At 35.9% G+C, this 19,901-nt stretch overlaps 1 protein-coding gene across 2 annotated transcripts in view; it reads left to right on the top strand.

Annotated features, from left to right (window-relative positions):
• Window positions 1-1,582: 1,582 nt before the first annotated feature.
• The window catches only part of LOC112052239 (myosin-VIIa), a 45,724-nt gene continuing 27,405 nt past the window's right edge, over window positions 1,583-19,901 (top strand). The window contains exons 1-2 of one of the 2 annotated variants that reach the window (XM_052891331.1): window positions 1,583-1,819; window positions 16,116-16,164. In XM_052891331.1, coding sequence (XP_052747291.1) covers window positions 16,147-16,164 — 18 coding nt within the window. In that variant the 5' untranslated portion in view covers window positions 1,583-1,819; window positions 16,116-16,146. The other variant, XM_024091246.2, reaches the window with a different exon arrangement.

The following is a 19,901-nucleotide window of genomic DNA, read 5'->3' as shown; positions in this document are numbered from 1 at the left end:
CGATTCTGGAGGGCGTAGGTTCGAAACCCGTCCGGGGCATGCACCTTCAACTTTTCAGTTATGTGCATTTTAAGAAATTAAATATCACTCTCTCACTCACTCATGTCTCAAAGGATGAAGGAAAAACACCGTGAGGAAACCTGTATACATGAGAATTTTCTTAATTCTCTAATTGAGTGAAGACTGCCAATCCGCATTGGGCCAGCGTGGTGGACTATTGGCCTAACCCCTCTCATTCTGAAAAGAGACTCGTGCTCAACAGGGAGCCGAATATGGGTTGATAATGATGATGATTATGAATCGCAATTTACGCATCGCAGGTCACAAAACTTTTTATTCAGCTTATTATTGCCAAAAAAGTTATGGGATCTTCTGTCAAGACTGTATTTGTAAGTATCTACCTAAACTTTTTTGGTATTTTAATATAAAATGAGTTTCTGGATTCTTTCATTTAGCCTCTATACATTTATTCTACACTAGCGGAAGCTCACGACTTTGTCCACCATTCTCTTTCTCTGCAGTCGTTCCTTCATTACTGAAGATCGTGGTCCTGGTAAGATCACAACCTCCTGCGTGTCCACATTTTCCTTTTTCCATTCTGTTGGTGGCCATTTTTCGTCCACCCTTAAACCTCCTCAATCCGGCCCTGTCGGAAAGTCCATTTTTAAGGACGTCGACTAACTATAAGCTCTCTGTCTGCCAAATTTCATCTATATACTATGTATGCAAAAAAAGCATACTAAAGTAGACCTTTAAAGAAATCTTCAATAGGTTATACCACATTTACTTTATTTTGAGGTTAATCTTTGCGTAAGTTCTTGTAATTTAGCTTTTTATGAGTCGTATGAGCACAATTTTATCTACATAAACGTTCTGTTCTAAATGATATTATGACTAACAAGTAGGCGCCATTAGAAATATTTCTGAGAACTCTCGTCTTGTAGATACGCAATTGGTCTAATTATTTTAAGTCCTTATTAATATTCCCGGCTCAACGTTAACTACGATTTCCATAATTATATGAAAATTAACGTCATTTAATAATTCACATCTTGGACCCGGATCTAAATAGATTTCCCGAGTATTTCCTTTGTCATCAGGATCTAACCGCGACCTCGGTTTAAATTAAACACGGATGTACGCCGAAGGAAATTAATTTGATTAATATTTTTATCTTGTAGTAAATAATTAATAATGTCAGTCGCACGTTAAAATGAAATTAATTAAAGGCAAACAAAGTAAACAACGCTCAAAGAAGGCTTTAATACCGACTACGCCATCTCGCGGAAAAGTCATGTACTTCGTAAGGCTGTATTCGCATTTGGGATCTATAGATCATGCTTAGTACAGTTAAACTTTACGCGCTGGCGAATGTTTTTTTGGTATTTTAACATGAGACTGTTACTTTCTCAGTTATCTATTTTGTTTTTTTATTATAATAATTTGTAACAATGAGTAGTGTTGAGTATATTTCTAAAGTTTTAGATAATGTTTTCAATTCATTAATATTGTTTTCCATTTTCACGATGTTTTCTCTTACGTAAGATGGCGCTGTTAGTGTCGATAAAACAGAATAAGGCTTTAGAGTTAATTTTACGTATGTAAATTATTAAGTTAAGAGATCCAGTTTATAAAAAAGTGTTGTTTTATAACATACAACGTTTGGGTATGGACAATTGACGTAGAACTGTAGATATTTTGTAATCCCACATAGTTGTTCATGTTTTGAATGTGAAAAATTGTTGTGCGGCGCCGCGGGCGGTCGGTAAAGCAGTCGCCCCGGTCCGGTAGGCCGACGGGCGACACGCAAGCGCCACAGGTAGGTTAACATTCACGGTCTGTCGCATTTGGTGCTTCTATGCGCTCTCCGCCGCGGCTCCAACATCAACAACTTCCGCGATAAAATGTGCGAGGATCTGTGACTGGTGACCGCGTGTGATTCAACCCAGTGCCCGTTTTACCAAGTGATTGTGATATGAAGAAGAGTGGACGAGGCATTTGATAGTGCAACTCAGCGGATCTTAACGGTAAATGTTGGCCGACTCTGACCTGCCGCTGTTTACAGTGCGGTCAGGTGATCGTAGCACGAATTTTAACGGTGTTGGGTTTTAGGGGTGTATTTTGTAAGAGAAAATGCGTGATATTTCTACAAAGAGACATCGATGTAGGTCCCATCCACGTAGCGGTGTTTACCCGTGAATTATGACACCGATAGTTGATGCGCGTGAGGCTGCGAGCGGTACAATAACTCGTCAAGTCGTAAGTCAACACAGATTTCTCGTGCACGGCGAGATTTGTCGAGGCAGCGAAATATATGAACTGGATACGAATTTACCGTTGCCATGGAAAGTTTAGAACGCATGTAAGGTAAAACTGTTCACGTTCTAAAATTTCACCCGTCTAAGAATCTTATTAGAATTTAATTGTACTTATTCTAGATACGTATGAAGTAGGAACAACAGTCGTATTTGTAGAATAACAAACGGGCTAATTTATTCGTTATTTGTTAAAATAAGCAGGTAGTCTGAATGAGAAATACTCCACTATAGCTATAGCAAAACTTTTAGAATATTTTCTACACTAAACACATTCTGTTACTCGAAAAGGCTTTATTTTTATTCAATGGAGTTACAATCGAACAAGTCGTCAATAATAATTTAAACTTTTATTGAGCAGGCCTCTTGAATAGCCTATTCACTACATTTACAACAATACTAGCGTGAAATTATTCTCAATAGACTCAATGAGAACTGTAATGACTCATACAAATAAATGGAAAATATGTTTATTGAAGGTAGGTAAAGCATGCATTTTGACAATCGATAGTCAAGGTGGGTAACACGTATTTATTACCTTACACGTAACACTAGCCATTTTAAATATCATATTGCGGCAACAGAACGAGGTTATTATGACCTTTAGATAATAATTAAAAGCTGGCTTTACTTTAGTCACTAGCAATTTTCCTGAAAAACTACTTAGTCAAAAACTAGCCGTTATCTTTCAATTAACAGGTTTATATATAAGTTTTAAAGAGAAGCATTTTTCAGGGTTGCAGTTGGTTGTATTTCTAAATATAGCTGATGCCCCGATTTCGCTTACAATGCAGTCTCTCATAAATCCAGCGGTAGGTACCATGGATTTCTGAGAGACTGAATGGTATTTCCGTTTTTACTTTTGTTTTATTTTTTTACATTCCCGTTTTTCAGTTAAATTGGTTCTTTAGTGAAGGAGTAACAAACTTACATCCTTATACACACTTACAGGTGCACTTTCGCCCTGATAATATTAATTTCTTTAATGTGTTAATTCAAGGTATACCTACCTATTCTATCTCAACTCCTCAGACCAAATCGATTTTGTCCTTTACAGCGTAAGGGAGTAACCTACATATTTAGATATACACTTTAACCTTCATAATATTATTTACTAGCGGAGGCCCGCGACTTCGTGGAATTCAGTTTTTCACAAATCCCGCGGGAACCATGGATATTTATGGTATGATAAGCAGCCTATGTGTTAATCCAGGGTAGTTGTGGCGCTAAAGAGTAACAAACATCGAAACAAACATGCATACAAACTTTCACGTTTATAATTTTAGTAGGATTACTTTATAAATTGATACTCATAAATAGTTTCGACATGATTTATGTCAATTCATGTATTCACTAGCGAATAAATACGCTAACTATATATAAAACTTAATATTATGAACAACATACACGTCAAAAAATATATTTTATTATGTATAAAATACGTATAAATTGTTTAATATGATGAATATCATACAGTATTGACGTCAAAAATATATTTTTCTTTTTAAAATACGTAAGATTTGGTATGATGTAATTATCACTTTTTATACAAAGTATGTAAACGACTCCACTTGCGTAATTAATTTGACGTTTCCTGATTTATAAAAACGTAAAAAAATACAAGAACGAACTAATTTTACCTGCCTATCGCTAAATTACTGTTCCTTATTTGTTCACAACAATTTCCCAGAATTGGAGAGCTTTAAACTGCAGTTAAAAGACTGTAACTACAATTTAATAAATCAAATATTATGCAGTAATATAATACTTGAAGCTGTTCAAGAAAACTTAATATGTTCTCTCTATACAAAACGTATTAACTAGGTATATTTAATAGGGTAAAACATGCATTACACTCTTTTCTGTAGATCACGACTTAAGTATTTTTTTTTAAGATTTTAAAATATATGCTTTATATATGAGGATTAAACTTCAAGGTAAAAAAATAATATACTTATTACGTTAACATTTTTATAGAATTTTAAAAATGAGTATCAAATAGGTATGTTACGTAATTTTTCATTTCATATAAAAGATTTCAACGCGCTTACAGGATTACCAGACGTACAAGTACTATAAGAAGTTCAATTTAATTAAACGATTTATTTCTTTTCGCATAGAAATTAGAACTACATTGTATTTAGGACCTCATCTTTATTTGAAGTCAATTAAAAAAAGATCTTTCTCGCTATGACTAACAATCTGTGAATAGAAATTATTACTTATTTACCTGTTGTATACTCATACGTGTATCGAAACATTCAATAGCCATCGCAACAATGGCTATTGAAAACCAGAGAACATGTAATCGATGAATGGCGATGGGAATTATAAAAATCGTTCGCTCTACCAGAACGCACTGACTTTCACTAGAAGAGGGTCGCGGGGTCAAATATGCATCAATACGTTCGACTATGTGTCGATGCGTGGCTTGAATTTATATCGTCGAGACTGATGGTATATTGTTTTTAACCTGTTGAAGACGAAAATAGTTATGCATTTCAAACGAAGAGGGTTATGTATTTCAAACATATTGTCATCAACATATTAACATGATACCCGCGACTTCATTCGCGTAAAATTAGGGTTTCCACATTTGTTTTCCAAACAACAGCTAATTCCAATAGTTTTTGCATATATGAGTTCATACCAGCATTACGACCAGTTTTTCGCAAAGAACCTTGGTTTCTTTGGGGGCAACCTATGTGTTAATCTAGGATATAATAGGGTCTATCTTCATTTTCAATTTCAGACAAATCGGTTCAGTAGACGTGAAAGAGTAACAAACATTCATACAATAATAAGCATCAGTTATTGCGAAAACCATAGATTTTTTTGGGATAAAACGTAACCTATGTATTAATCCAGGGTTATTATCTGTCTTTGTTTTAAATTTCCACCAAATCGGTTTACAATTTGCGACGTTAAAGAGTAAGAAACATCCATACATACTTTGGCGTTTTAATATTAGGAGGATTCACATCGAAAACTACTAATTTTAAGTAGGTAAATAAGGTAATACTATAACTTGGCCTAATATCTCGTGGTCATGTAATTCAGTCAGTCAGCCTTGCGGTTTGGAATTGTCGGATTCCGTGAGTAAAGTATTGATCCAATGAAATTTTAAGGTTTCCTTGAATGTGAAGTGTAGGTACAGCACTAATGCGACGGAGTACATTGAGTAAGCCTTTTAAATTTACAACATAAATATTTCTATAGAGATTGTTACTTCAGTCTTCTTAGGTTTTTAGTTAAATCATTATGAGTGACAAATACTGACGGCCTCCGGGGCGCAGTGGTATGCGCGGTGGATTTACAAGACGGAGGTCCTGGATTCGATCCCCGGCTGGGCTAATTGAGGTGGTGGGAGGCTTAGGCCGTGGCTAGTTACCATCATACCGACAAAGATGTACTGCCAAGTAATTTAGCGTTTCGGTACGATGTCGTGTAGAATCCGAAAGGGGTTTGGATTTTCATCCTACTCCTAACAAGTTAGCCCGCCTCCATCTTAGATTGCATCACTTACCATCAGGTGATATTGCAGTCTTGTAAACAATTGAAAAAAAATCTACAACTCATAAGCGAAAAATAATATGTGCTATCTTTTGATCGGTTTAAAGACGGTGGCGTGTAGGAGGTAGGCTTAGCCCTGTAGAGCGAAATTTAAATAGGCAAATAAATTATACCATAATATAAACATTATAAATTACGGTTTTTACATTTTTTTATTGAAGTATTAGATATATCTTAGAAATATTTAATTATAAGCCAATTTGTTCAAGGACTTCAAAGTTTACAATCTGGGTTAAAACAATAAACTACTTGACCTTGTTTAGTTACTTAATAGACAATGGACTTGAAAAGTGAAGAAAACTAGTCGGTAAAATCACGCGATACGTAAACGTTGCACCTAATATGTAACCATTTGTTCTGAACTATCATGTGCCTGCGATTTCTTCCACGCAAAGAATTCTTTTTAATTCATGTACTAGCAAACGCCCCGCAGTTTCACCCGCGTACTTGCCGTTTGCGTAGGAATCATCATCATCATCATCATGATGATGATGATGATTCCTAGAAATAAAGTCTATATTACTTCGTGAAAATGTAGCTTTATAATTGTGAAAGCATACCTATTTAAAATCGGCCGAGTAGTTAAATCGTAACAAATATACAAACCTCAATAGCTTACCGGTAAGAGCGGCGTTGGACTCATCACCGGGGGGATGGCCGGCCGGAAAACCTAAAGATCAGGGTTCGATTCCCGCTCCGTTGGTCTATTGTCGTACCCACTCCTAGCACACTCTTGCCCGACTAGTTGGAGGGGAATGGGAATATTGGTCATATTATAAAAAGATATGGCAAATATTCTTTAAAAAAAAAAATCAAACCTTGCCTCATAATAATAATTTGCACTTGCACCGCCTATCCCCTGAGTAGCTACACCCCTAGTCTCAACGGGCAGTGATCGAACCCTGATCTTTAGGTTTTCCGGCCGGTCCCATTACTATGAAACTATTGCGGCATTTGTAGGTAAATGAAAGTACAATGAATGTGACATTCATTTGCATTTTAAATCGCAAAGTATTAAAATTCTGTTAACAGTAGGTGACAGTAGATATTATAAATTATGTAAACGAGTTATTGATTGCTTATAGTTAAGTCAATGAGTTTATAATTAATTAATTGATTTAAAATATGATTAATTTGTATAATTTCTTTAGCTATACTATTACCACCTCCCGTGTAACATATAGTGAGGGCAGGAGTTAATATTATAAACGCGAAAGTTCGTGTGAATGTATTGATGTTTGTAAGTCCATTACGCAATTGAAGGGGCTGAAATTGTAAATGGCGATAGATTAATACATAGCCTACTTCTATCCCCATAAATCCGTGGTTGCCGCGGCGAAAAAACAGATTTTCATACGGACGAAGTCGCAATAAAAAATAAAAAGAAATTTAAGATAAAAATCTAAGTAAGATCAAAACAGACGTCACCAAATAGACTTTTTAACTAAATACTCCTCCTCATTAAAGCGTATTCTTTATTACTGAGGGTCGTGACCCCTAACTCGAGCTTGCTTCTTGACGATGTCGCGCCATGTAGCTCGGCATTTCGCGACTTGCAGAGGCTCGTGAACCTTGGTGTCGTAACAGGCGCGGATTTGGTCTGACCAACGAACGCATCGGGCTACATCTTTCTTTCTTCTTTGCCAGTGATCACTAGTTTCTCTAAGTTATCTCCTGGCAATATGGCCGAAGTACTCGAGGATCCTCTGAAGACAGGTGGACAGTCGCTTCGAGATGTTAAGTTGTTTTAGCATCGATACTTCGGTTCTACGTGCTGTCTACGGAATACGGAGCATTCTTCTCTAGCACCACATCTCGACAGCGTCTATGCGATGTCCACCAGCTGACTTGATCGTCCATGTCTCAGCTGCATAAGTAAAGATGGGATCAGTGCATGGACAAGATGCTTCTTTGTGTTTATAGAGATGTTTCAGTCTTTTCACGTTCTATGCAGCTGAGACATGGCGGTTATTGTGGGCGCGCGGGGCACAGGGAAGGACTGCGCATTGCTATCACTCTCCCGGCCCGCGCAGATCATCGTGTTAGGAACAAATCTGCCAAGTTATACATATTGGTTGTTTAGTCAATAGCAATCGATAACTCGATCCATCAGCCACCTGTCTAGTCGTCACGGCTGGTCGGCTCGCCACATTGGGTACGTTCGTGCGTGCACGCTACCAGCCTTATGTGCCACTTTATAATCGTATTTTGAACTTTGTATAAAAAATGCATTGTTAACACTCATAGCTGTTTATTTATTTATTTAATGAACCAACAATATAATTATGTGTAATGCAAGTACAGAAGTAAGTGTTGTATGTGCACGAATAGAGTTTGCCCCTTAAAGTAATCATAAAACACACATACATGATTACAATGTAGAAAATACGCAAGAGATGTAACGTAGATAACGCTTTTTGATAATGCTTGAATGAATTCAAGGTATAGGCATCTTCTAGGCAAGCGCGTTCCACCATAGGCTGCATCACTGCTTACCATCAGGCGTGATTGCAGCTAAGCGCTTGCTTATACAAAAAAAAAAAAAAGATTCGTATGTGCTTTAAACATGAAAATCATATAAAAAGTAAACTTTGAAAAAGTTTATTGTTACGAGTATATTCTCAATACATACATAATCTCAATTATAGCTAATGCATCGAGATTTGATCAAAGTAAGTCACTGTCATCCGACATTAAGTTATTGTTTTATAATTTTTCATGCCAGCTGTAGGCTACATACAAATAATTTATTGTTATCCTCAACACGTGTTTGCAAATAAACTACTGAATATTGAATTGAATTGAAAACAAATAACATCATCGCACAGCAAAGCAACCATATCAAACATGTTTGCATCTCTAACGCCATTTAACTTAAAAAGTCATATTATTTTAATCGTACGATATAAGAACTGTACTTAACGAGTTTATTGTTCAGGCAGACAGGCTGATTGCACTAACCGCTAACGGATGGTTCCTATAATCGATCTATCTGTTCTAAGAAACTCTTTAACAGCGATTTATCTGTTTGAGGTATGTTAATATAATAAAAAACTAATAATAAGCGGTGTTGCCCGTTCGATCACTAAACAAAACACATGAAAGAAACAATGTTTGAGAAACCAAAATCTTTATGACAGGTACTCCTTGTTTTTGAAATCAGCATTCAAAAAAAATGTATTTTTCTTGTTTCGTTATAACTATTGTAGATATTTATATACGAGTGTATTTATATATTTATATTATTTACTCTTTTTATACAATTATATATAAAAAGCATTGTATTAAGAACGCGCATAAGTCACTTACCTCATTCAATAGAGAATGAAACATAACAATTACTCTTAGCTTGTAATTATCTTTGTTAATTTATATGTTAACGTTTTTAAAAAGAGTATTTTATTTGCCCATAGATAGATGTGGTTATGGTTTTACTGGCGATTTATAAATGTAACTTTATAGGTATAATATAAGATAATGGCTGTGCTTATGTTCTTTGATACATGATTACACAATACTTATAATAATGCTTACGTAAATGTTATGAATATATGTACATTGTACATATTATAAACATTTGAAGCATAAGTAAAAAAGGTTGCCGCGTTAAATACAATAGCTAAACGTTTTAAGGACCGGATTCAAGACTATAAGGTTTTGGGTTTGATCCCGGCTGGACTATTACCGTCTCATATAACTGCCTCACGGTAATTAAAAAGTAGTTTATTAATATAATCGACAAAGTATCGTGATCTCAACATCAGTTATATTGTCAAGTAATTTTCAAAAACAGTCTGGAAGTTGTGTGAAATTTTCGTTGTTGTGAGGTTTTATTTTGGAACAAGCTATCTCTACGACACAGCGGGAACCACTTGGACAAGGTTGGCGAGAGATAGAGATACATGGAGAAGGATGGAGGAGGCCTATGCCCAAAACTAACATAATATTAACAATGACGAAGAATTTTTCTGACATAAAATATTTATTAACATTTAAAATTGAAATTGACATGTTTAAAATTATTATCAAACTTATAATGTACAAATTGAAATTGACATGTTTAAAAATTAATACTAAATTTATTATGTATAATGTTTTGCAATTACTTTTATATTATTGGAAATAAAGGCTTTATTTATTTATTTATTTTATTTATCTCTACGTGATCGAATCAGAAATGAGGAGGTTCACAAAAGAACCAATGTGATAAACATAGCTCAACGAGTCGCGAAGCTGAAGTGACAATGGACGGTGCACATAGATCGAAGAGCCGATGGACGTTCTGGACCAGGAATGGCAACCCGGCACTAGAAAGCGCAGCCTTGGTCGAAGTCGCAGCGATTCGCTGGTGGCAGGCGGGTAAGAATCGTGATATTTGGAAGTCCCTACCAAAAGCCTATGCAATGGACGTCCATCGGCTGATATTATGGTGATGATGAGCGGTTTTATACATTCTCGTGAATGAAAACGTCTCATATATATACTTATATGTGTCATTATGTAGGTATGAATACAAAAGTGAGTTCATTTACATTTCCGGCATAACCGGTAAATCGGTCTTGACGAATTTATTTAGATAGTAAATAGAGAGTAGGTTGCATTCTTCAGTTCTTCCGTTCTTTATTTTGTTTTTGTTTCCAAAATCACATGTGCTGGGTTTCTAAAAACCTAAATCGCAGTAATAGTAGAATTAGATAATCGCGAAAACGAAAAATCACAGGTCTATATCAACTGACTAGCTGACGCCGCGCGGTTTTACCCGCGTGATTCCGGTTCCTGTAAGAATACGGGGATAATATATAGCCTTCCTCGATAAATGGGCTATCTAACACAGAAAGAATTTTTCAAATCGGACCAGTAATTCCTGAGATTAGCGCGTTCAATCATACAAGCAAACTCTTCTGCTTTATAATATTAGTATAGATATTTCAAGTTTTGAATTCAATACCGAGATACATAATAGTTATTGCAAGACCCCGATGAAATGCAAGAAAAGACTCGCTTTTCCTTACGCAGTTATCCGATTTTCTTTTACCAATAACTTGTCCGTTCAACCGAGTCTTCAATGTATCAAATATCCATTTTCCTTCAACTCGATAGATACGACCTTGGCACAATAAATCCCATTAAGAACCGCCCGTATTGTAGTCACGCCATTGTTTACTCTAACTGCGATAAGGTGGCAACTAGCTAGTAACGGAGGCAGGCTCTGCACTCTACAAACAACCTGTCTCGACTCTCGACATCTTGTCTTCATCGCCGTTACATAGCGGCACATGCTACTGAGAGATGACGGGAAAATTTGAGCAGGCTTTTAGTGGCAGACTATGTGGCAATAGCATAATTAATTAATAAAGAAGAATTTATTTTATTTATCGTTTTTCTTAATTATACTATTGTGACCATCTTTCTTATTCAACTTGCTTTTTCTTTCTTCTAAGATTACACTTCTTAACTGCTTTTTATTAGTGATATAATTATTAACTAATAAATATAATTATTACTGTCCTTCACTCATAAGGGTCTGACAGAATATCAGCGTTTTGGGTACTGATGTACTCACAACAATATAAGCTAAGTCAGGTCTATTTTAATTGCACAACACATTTACTTAAATGTATTAGTTATAAGTTAGTAGTTGTGTTGTGTTGACAAATAAATTATTATCTGTATTGTGTGTCTTATTCTGTGTCTTATTCTGGGTATATTTTCGCGCTAATTTGCACAAGAAGAGTTTCTCGAATACGAATGACTGTTTTTTATTCTAGGCAATATAGTAACATTATGGCGATAAGATTAGAGTGTTTAGCAAGAAACGCTTACATTTCATTTCTCCGTCAACATATATTTCTCCGTCAATTGTAAACCAATTTTGAATTTTTTTTAAAAACTTTTTTTCGAGAAATGAAAATAATTTAATACTTCAAAACGAACGTATTGATCTCACGTAAATAAACAAATTTTAACAACGCGTATTACCGATAGATTATAAACAGCGTTAGACTATAATCTCACAAAAAATTGTGAATAAGTAATCAACTAGGGAGAAATTAGATGATAAAGTAATTTAACGTGGATTGCACAATACACTATTTTCCGATATTTTAAAATTTGACGATGTTAACAATCTTACAGTAATATATTTCGTAAGCCGTACAGTGCCTTAATGTTTTCCACTAGCTCTTTGACTGTACTCTGTGACAAATATGGAACGCGTCTAGTATGTATTCCGTTGCCAAGTACCTTGTAAGACATGCAGGTATTAATTAAATACGGCCTACCTGAGGCTTGATAGCTTGATGTACTGAAGTTAAATGTGATGCTCTAGTGATTATTATTTGTAACTTATACGTATCAGTATTATTATATGCACAGATTAATGATATAGTATCTTTATGTGTTTACGGTCTATTTCGTGACTTAGATTTAGTGTATCTTAGGGATTATTTGTGGTGTATTGCTTACACTTCTAGTAGTATTGTAGTTTCTTGTGACAGAACTGGTACGGGAAAGTACAACCGCCATGTTTTTTGTCACCAAGCATCATCAGGAGTGTTCTTAGCGAGTGTGTCTACGAAGTATTGCCCTGTTATTCGTGACGGTTTTAACGGCGTTCACAACACAGGGGTTGCCTGGTAGAGATTGCTTATAGCATCAATAAGGCTACCTTTGCATGCTAAGTTGATTTTTTTAATTTTTAATGTTTTAAAATTATTTTTGTATTTTTGTGTGCAATAAAAGTAGTTATTCTTCTTCTTCATCTAGTGAGTTTTATGCGGCGTGCACATTTGGGTTTTCCATAATTTTTAATTCACAAAATCTTGCTACCCCCATTCGTATGCTGTCCGAGTTCATGTCACTCGCCCAATCGCTACTTAAAGTTTTATACTTTGCTGTATAAAGCGACCACAGTGCAAACATCATGTGTCTACCGTTCATTCTACAGCTTTTATAAAATGTCAAAGGTCTGACTAGCACAGACTTTTAATCTATTTAGTCAAAAACTTAATGAGAAAGCTGACTCCATTGCGTATTCTTACTGAAATCGACGAATATCTCTTTACATTTTTGTATTTAGTTGAATGGAAAACTTCCTGGTGTGCGGGTTTTCCCCAATGACATTGTATTGCGCCTCGCCCAGATGATTGGTCGCCGGATAAAAGACTTCCGAAGTGATTTATTAGCTGTATCGCCTCCGTATTCGCCCTATGCCTACTTACTTATTTTACAACAATATACCGTCATCATATTAGCCTGCGATGGATGTCTACTGCAGGACATAGGCTTTTTGTAGGTACTTCCAAACATCACTATAATGAGCCGCTTGCATCCAGCGAATCCCTGCGATTCGCTTGATGTCGTCAATCCACCTGGTGAAGGGTCTACAAACACCTTATAGTGTATACCTTTAGTTATAGTTGGGGCCGATTGCTTGATTTTTGAAGAATTTTCAACCTTGGTAAGGTAAAATAAGATTCTTTTTGTGAAAGTTCGATATTTTGTATAATTAAGTTCGTTGTTTATTTTAGTTGTATTCATGGTACTCGTTGGGACATTGACTTTCGTCACAAAATAGTTAGTAATCCATAAAATGTACCAAGTGAAGTGCAAAAGATGACGAAAGCGTACACTGATTTTCTCGCAGGCGAACTTACGGGCCTCCACTAGTTGTTAACACAAAATATAAACACAGGGAGTGTTTGTGTGCAATATTGGAAGTTGCAACCATAGCCCGTGAAATTTAACACTCGCAGCATGCAAATACGTGCGTATTCTTTTCATTGTTTTGAAAACAAACACAACAGAATTGCCATCTTATTGTTCTATGAAAGAAGCCTGTAGTCGAGCGGTCGCGGAGCCGAACAATAGCAATAACACCTGCGTTTTGTTTAACAAATGCGTCCGTGTGCCTTTTACTTTCATTAACTTTGTAAACACGAATGTTAACTTCAAGTAATCCTTTTGCTCGGGTTTTGTTAGTAGCTGCATACACTGAAGTGTATGCTAATAGGTGTAGGGTTTTGTAAATATTACTTAAACGCACGGACTTAGTGAAATGTGATAGAATGAATAGGTATCTTCTATGCTAGCCACAAACGGTCAATTATTCTCACGTTTCTGTAGGACCCACGACTATAATTAAACGTGTGTTGGTCACTATTGTAGTCAAGCGTAAGCGTATATAGAATCCGCATGTAACATATAATTATAATAACATTATGCAACACAAAAAAATCACCAATATCCAGTAGGTATTATCGGTAAGAGCCAATATTCATCTTACTGTTGAGCTCGAGTCTCTACTCAGAAGGGTTAGACTAATAGTCCACCACGCTGGCCCAATGCGGACTGGTAGATTTCACACATGTACCAAAATTAAGAAAATTCTCAGGTTCTTTCTCAGACAATTAAGAAAATTCTTAAGTATGTTTTCCACGCGATGTTTTTCCTAAGATGCACATAACTGAAAAGTTGGAGGTGCATGACCGGATTCAAACCAAACGACCTCTGATTCTATCAAAAGCAGAGGTAATATCCATTATCTTCATTTTAGTATGCTAATATATCATCGGTCTAGATGTAATAGCTCGTTAGTGCAAACTGACGAACTTTACAGGAGAGACAAGAAACAACTTTTAGGTATCACTAAAAGTCGTTTTATGCGAAAAACGTTTTTTAATGTACGTACTACAAAATATTTACGGGCTACCACCGGAAAAGCTGTTTGAAGCTTTCTGCATCAAAATCAATTTTTACCAAAAATTTTTAGTTACGAGGTATCGCATCTAGACCGACTATATAGTAATTGCATCATTAACAACGATTCTTCACGTACACTTAGTAACGCGTTGGTTGTTTGGAGACACGACGTCGGTTCATATCGCGGACGGGAATGAATGCTTCGTTGCGTGTGGTGAATTTTTATAGTTTGAAACAAGTGATGAATGGCTAGGAAAACGTTGAAACTTTTTATCTGTAACCAGATATACTTATGAACGTGAATTTTACCTGTTACTATATCTTTTTATTCATATACTGAAACAATTATACATATACAACTAAATACAATATTTAAATTTTTAGTAACTAAAGGTTAGTTACTAGAAATTGAAATATTCTCGTCATCAACCCATATTCGGCTCACTGCTGAGCTCGAGTCTCCTCTCAGAATGAGAGGGGTTAGGCCAATAGTCCACCACGCTGGCCCAATACGGATTGGTAGACTTCACACACGCAGAGAATTAAGATAATTCTCTGGTATGCAGGATTCCTCACGATGTTTTCCTTCACCGATTGAGACACGTGATATTTAATTTCTTAAAATGCACACAACTGAAAAGTTGGAGGTGTATGCCCCGAACCCACACCCTCCGGAATCGGAGGCAGAGGTCATATCCACTGGGCTATCACAGCTCTGGAAATTTAATTTTTTTTTTTAGAAATTTAAATATTACTTATTACTTATTAACCAAAACATAATATAAAAATAAAATATAAATTATTTCTACAGACTTAGGCGTCGTAGAATTCATCCGAATCGATGATCATTGGTAAAGTTCCCAGAAGGCTGGAAGTATTGCCACGTTGTATGGCAATACTGATTCTCTGACCTAAATATAGGCCAGCCTTCTGGTCACGGGAGGTCTATTAATCGCTTTGCGTTATGAAAATTGGTTGTATATTGTTTCCTTGTATATATTCTCGTATATGCTGTTGAGAAATTAAATATCACGTGTCTAAAACGGTGAAGGAAAACATCGTGAGGAAACCTGCATACCAGAGAATTTGCTTAACTCTCAGCGTGTGTGAAGACTGCCAATCCACATTGGGCCAGCGTGGTGGACTATTGTTGGCCTAACCCTTCTCATTTTAAGAGGAGACTCGAGCTCAGCAGTGAGAAGAATATGGGTTGATGACGACTCGTATCTATAATAATATTATGAAGCTGAAGAATTTGTTTGTTTGTTTGATTGAACGCGCTAATCTCAGGAACTACTCGTCTGATTTGAAAAATTCTTTCAGTGTTCGATAGTCCATTTATCGAGGAAGGCTATAGGCTATATATTATCCCATATTCCTACAGGAACGGGAACCACGCGGGTGATACCGCGCGGCGTCAGCTAGTAATATCAATATAGACTAATAGACCGTCCGCAGTTTTACCACTACTGTGGTTTTACACGCGTATTTTACGTTCCCGTATCGATAATCGTTTTTTTGTTTTAGATCGTGCCGGTGACCACATGTCGGCGACATCATGGTGATCGTTACCAGAGTGAGTATATTTCATATGTAAAAGTAATGATGATGAGGCAAGCTTGGCCAATGAAAGGAAGTTAAAATATATGTATAAAGAAATATCGGATACAAGGTACATCTGTACATCACATCATCTACATTAGAGTAGTCTTTTAACACGTTAACGAACGAAGTAAGAATTTGTCGACCATCAAAATTTATTCATTTCAAGTAGGTGTTGACTATAGCTTGGCAACTTCGTTCGTAACACTCCTAATGGTCCGAGCGGGCCGGGGGGGCGTGTAGCGATGAATGAAAAACCCACGATTGATGCACCGAAACGCACGATTTCACACCCGCGCAGTCTTTCCCCCCGTCGCCCGCATATCATGGGAGTGTCATCAACAAACTTGCCAGACTATACAGGCTTAGTTTACAAGCTCTTTTGAAACTAAAGAGTTCGTTGTTGCATCTTACATTCTATTGAATATACATATTTGTGAATTAATAACAAAAAAGATATTTTTAGTAATTTGATGCATAGAATGCATACAATAGATTCAATGATTTCCGTAAGTTCTTAGGTCATCATCTAATGCTAGTTTAGTGACGTAAGTAGTAAGTATAGTAGGTAGGTACTTACTTGCAGAATAATGAGTGGGTATACTTATAGTGTATGGTATAATAAGAAAATTTATTTCACAAATAGAATGAAAATTTGTCTTGAAATTTATTACATAGCGGTGGACGTCTTTTATAATATTTTTATAGTCTTTCTGTCTGTCTATCGGTCTGTGTGACTGTCTGTCTGTTTGTCTAGGATAATCTCTGAAACATAAATAAATGAAATGAATAATGTCATTGTAAGAGGAGGTTACTGAGCAACATATTAGTACTTTTTATCCCAAAAAATTAAAGGCTTAATACTTTTTCAGTAAAAAATCATATTTGTTACTCAAAAAGTAGCTAATAAAATAATAAATTGCTCACTTAATAATAATAATAATCGCGGTAGCTAATAAAACAATAAATTAGTTAAATCTTATTTTCAACAACATTAAATACACAATAATTTTCAACTCTTATTTTGCCAACAAGCAAACAACTTGTACTCAAGATCAGAGTTCAAGGATCGCTGCTCGCTCGCCTTGAATAACATTAACCCATTGAACAAAAGCTTCAAGATCTTTCAACTGAATGGAAAGCTTTTTTATTTATGTAAATAATGTTATTAACATTTATTTTTAATCTATTAAAAATATACCTTATATATTTAATAGATTTTGTTATTCTATGAATTTTGGTTTTAGAATAACATCTACGTATGTAAACTCTACACGCTTAAACACATATACATCTTCGAGAGCCGTGATAGCCCAGGGGATATGACCTTGGCCTTCGATTAGGACGTAGGTTCGAATTCTGTCAGGCGCATGAATCTCAAACTTTTCAGCAATGTGTATTTTGATAAATTAAATATCACGTGTCTCTAACAGCGAAGGAAAACATCGTGAGGAAGCCTGCATTCCTGACAATTTTCTGAATTTTCTTCGTGTGTGAAGTCTGCCAATTGGGCCAGCGTGGTGAACTATTAGCATAATCCCTCTCATTGTGAAACTCGTGCTCAACAGTGAGCCGAATATGGCTTGTTAATGATGATGATGATACATCTTCGTTCGTCGACTTAGTCCGCGTGTAAAATTCAGTTTTTCACAAATCTTGCGGGAACCATAGATTTTATAAAAAGTAGCCTAAATGTTTTTTTTTAGCACAACCTGCTGCTACAAAACAAAACAAAATTGCTAATACAATGTCACTCAGTTTAACATATAAAGGTAGATTTTTTCTTATTTTGGTATCTATTATATATATTCATTGATATGGGATAGGTATCGAGCGGCATAAGATCATATTTCTTAAAACGATGTTTTTAATACATTGTTATGCCATGTTTTTGTTTTAAGTTTTTTTTAATCAAATCTGTTTAAAAAAAGGTAAAAGAAAACTTGTTTTACTTTTGTATCTTTATTTTAATGTTACCTACATTTAAAAACCCAAAAAAAAAATGTATACTTCAATTCTGTTTGTTACGTTAGATTTTAACTTCCACGGGGTAGGCAGTGCCTGTATTCATCTATGGAGTGCAAGTGACGTTACAATGATTTAAGTTGCATTTTTGCTCTATTTAGTACGGGCAATTCATTTCCAGATGATAACCAAGTAAATAAAATATATGAAATAAATATAACCAGATCCAGATGAACAAAGTAGACGTATGAATAACATCTAGTTTTGTATAACGTGTTATTTTACTGCTTAACCAAAACAGATGTAGCATTTACTAAATATGGAACTCAATGAAAACAATACCCACGCTTGCCGTAAATATACTTGAAAAAGTCAAGGCCTTGTAACCCTGTAGCTAATAGTGTCTCTCACTAGATCACATCTTTTTTTTTTTATTCTTTACAAGTTAGCCCTCGACTACAATCTCACCTGATGGTAAGTGATGATGCAGTCTAAGATGGAAGCGGGCTAACTTGTTAGGAGGAGGATGAAAATCCACACCCCTTTCGGGTTCTACACGACATCGTACCGGAACGCTAAATCGCTTGGTACGTCTTTGCCGGTAGGGTGGTAACTAACCGAAGCCGTTCCCACCAACCAGAATATCCCATCTCTTCTCCTAAAAATTTGGTTGAGTGTCGTCCGATTCGGAATCGCACGTAGATAGTAATACTCTCTTCACTAAACCGCGGACGGACGGACGGATGGACAGACAGACAGACATGGCGAAGCTATAAGGGTTCCTTGTGGACTACGAAAAAAGGAGTAAGGATATTTACTCAGCAGATAACCTGACTTTTAAATCGGTGGTACAGTCTAGGCGGCAGAGACAAGTAGTCAAAGGAAACCGACGATTTTTGGTCCAGCACGTTACAGAAAAAATAACAAAATATCTTTTATTTTATAATAACCTTATATTTCAAAATCATCAATTCACAATTGCTAAAAGTCTAAAACTGTTATTATCTACACATTCGTCAAAAATGTCGTAAAATTGGTGGACAGGTAGCTTAGAACCTGAAGCCAAAACTGAAAGAACCTGACTGAACCAAAAGCTGAAGAGTTTGTTTGTTTGTTTGATTGAACGCGCTAATCTCAGGAACTTCTGGTCCGATTTAACAAAATATTTCAGTGTTAGACAGCTCATTTAGCGAGGAAGACTTTAGGCTATATATTATCCCCGTATTCCTACAGGAACGGGAACCACGCAAGTGAAACCGCGTGGCGTCAGCTAGTTATTTAATAAATGACACTCATTTGTAAACGGTACAATCGTCAAATCTAGGTCCATCAATGAGTGAAAAATGGTTAATCTTTGTTTTGTCAATTATACTGGTGAACTCGTAGTTTTCGAAACATATTTAATTCATCCGGATATCGGACGAATTGCGCTGCCCTTATACATTTGAAGTAGCCTCCAAAATACCGGAAAGTGAAACACGGCAAGCGGGTTCCGATCATTGCGTTTGGCAACACATTCCGGCAAACTCAATCTAGCACTGTCCAGGGCGTTCACCTTTACTGCACACAGACACACTTTTGTGTTAAGCGATTTGAAAATAGAAACATAATATGTACTCGTACGTATACTTAACTGTTTTTTTTTAAGTTTAACTATTGTAAATGGTATTTGGACAATTGTAATTTTTAAAATAATTTAATACAAATAAGTGAGTTGTTTTTACTCGTCCATACATTTTACCTAAT

The sequence above is a fragment of the Bicyclus anynana genome, chromosome 3 (genome assembly GCF_947172395.1).
Source record: "Bicyclus anynana chromosome 3, ilBicAnyn1.1, whole genome shotgun sequence".
Lineage (NCBI taxonomy): Eukaryota > Metazoa > Arthropoda > Insecta > Lepidoptera > Nymphalidae > Bicyclus > Bicyclus anynana.
This window is presented reverse-complemented; position numbering and strand designations above follow the sequence as displayed.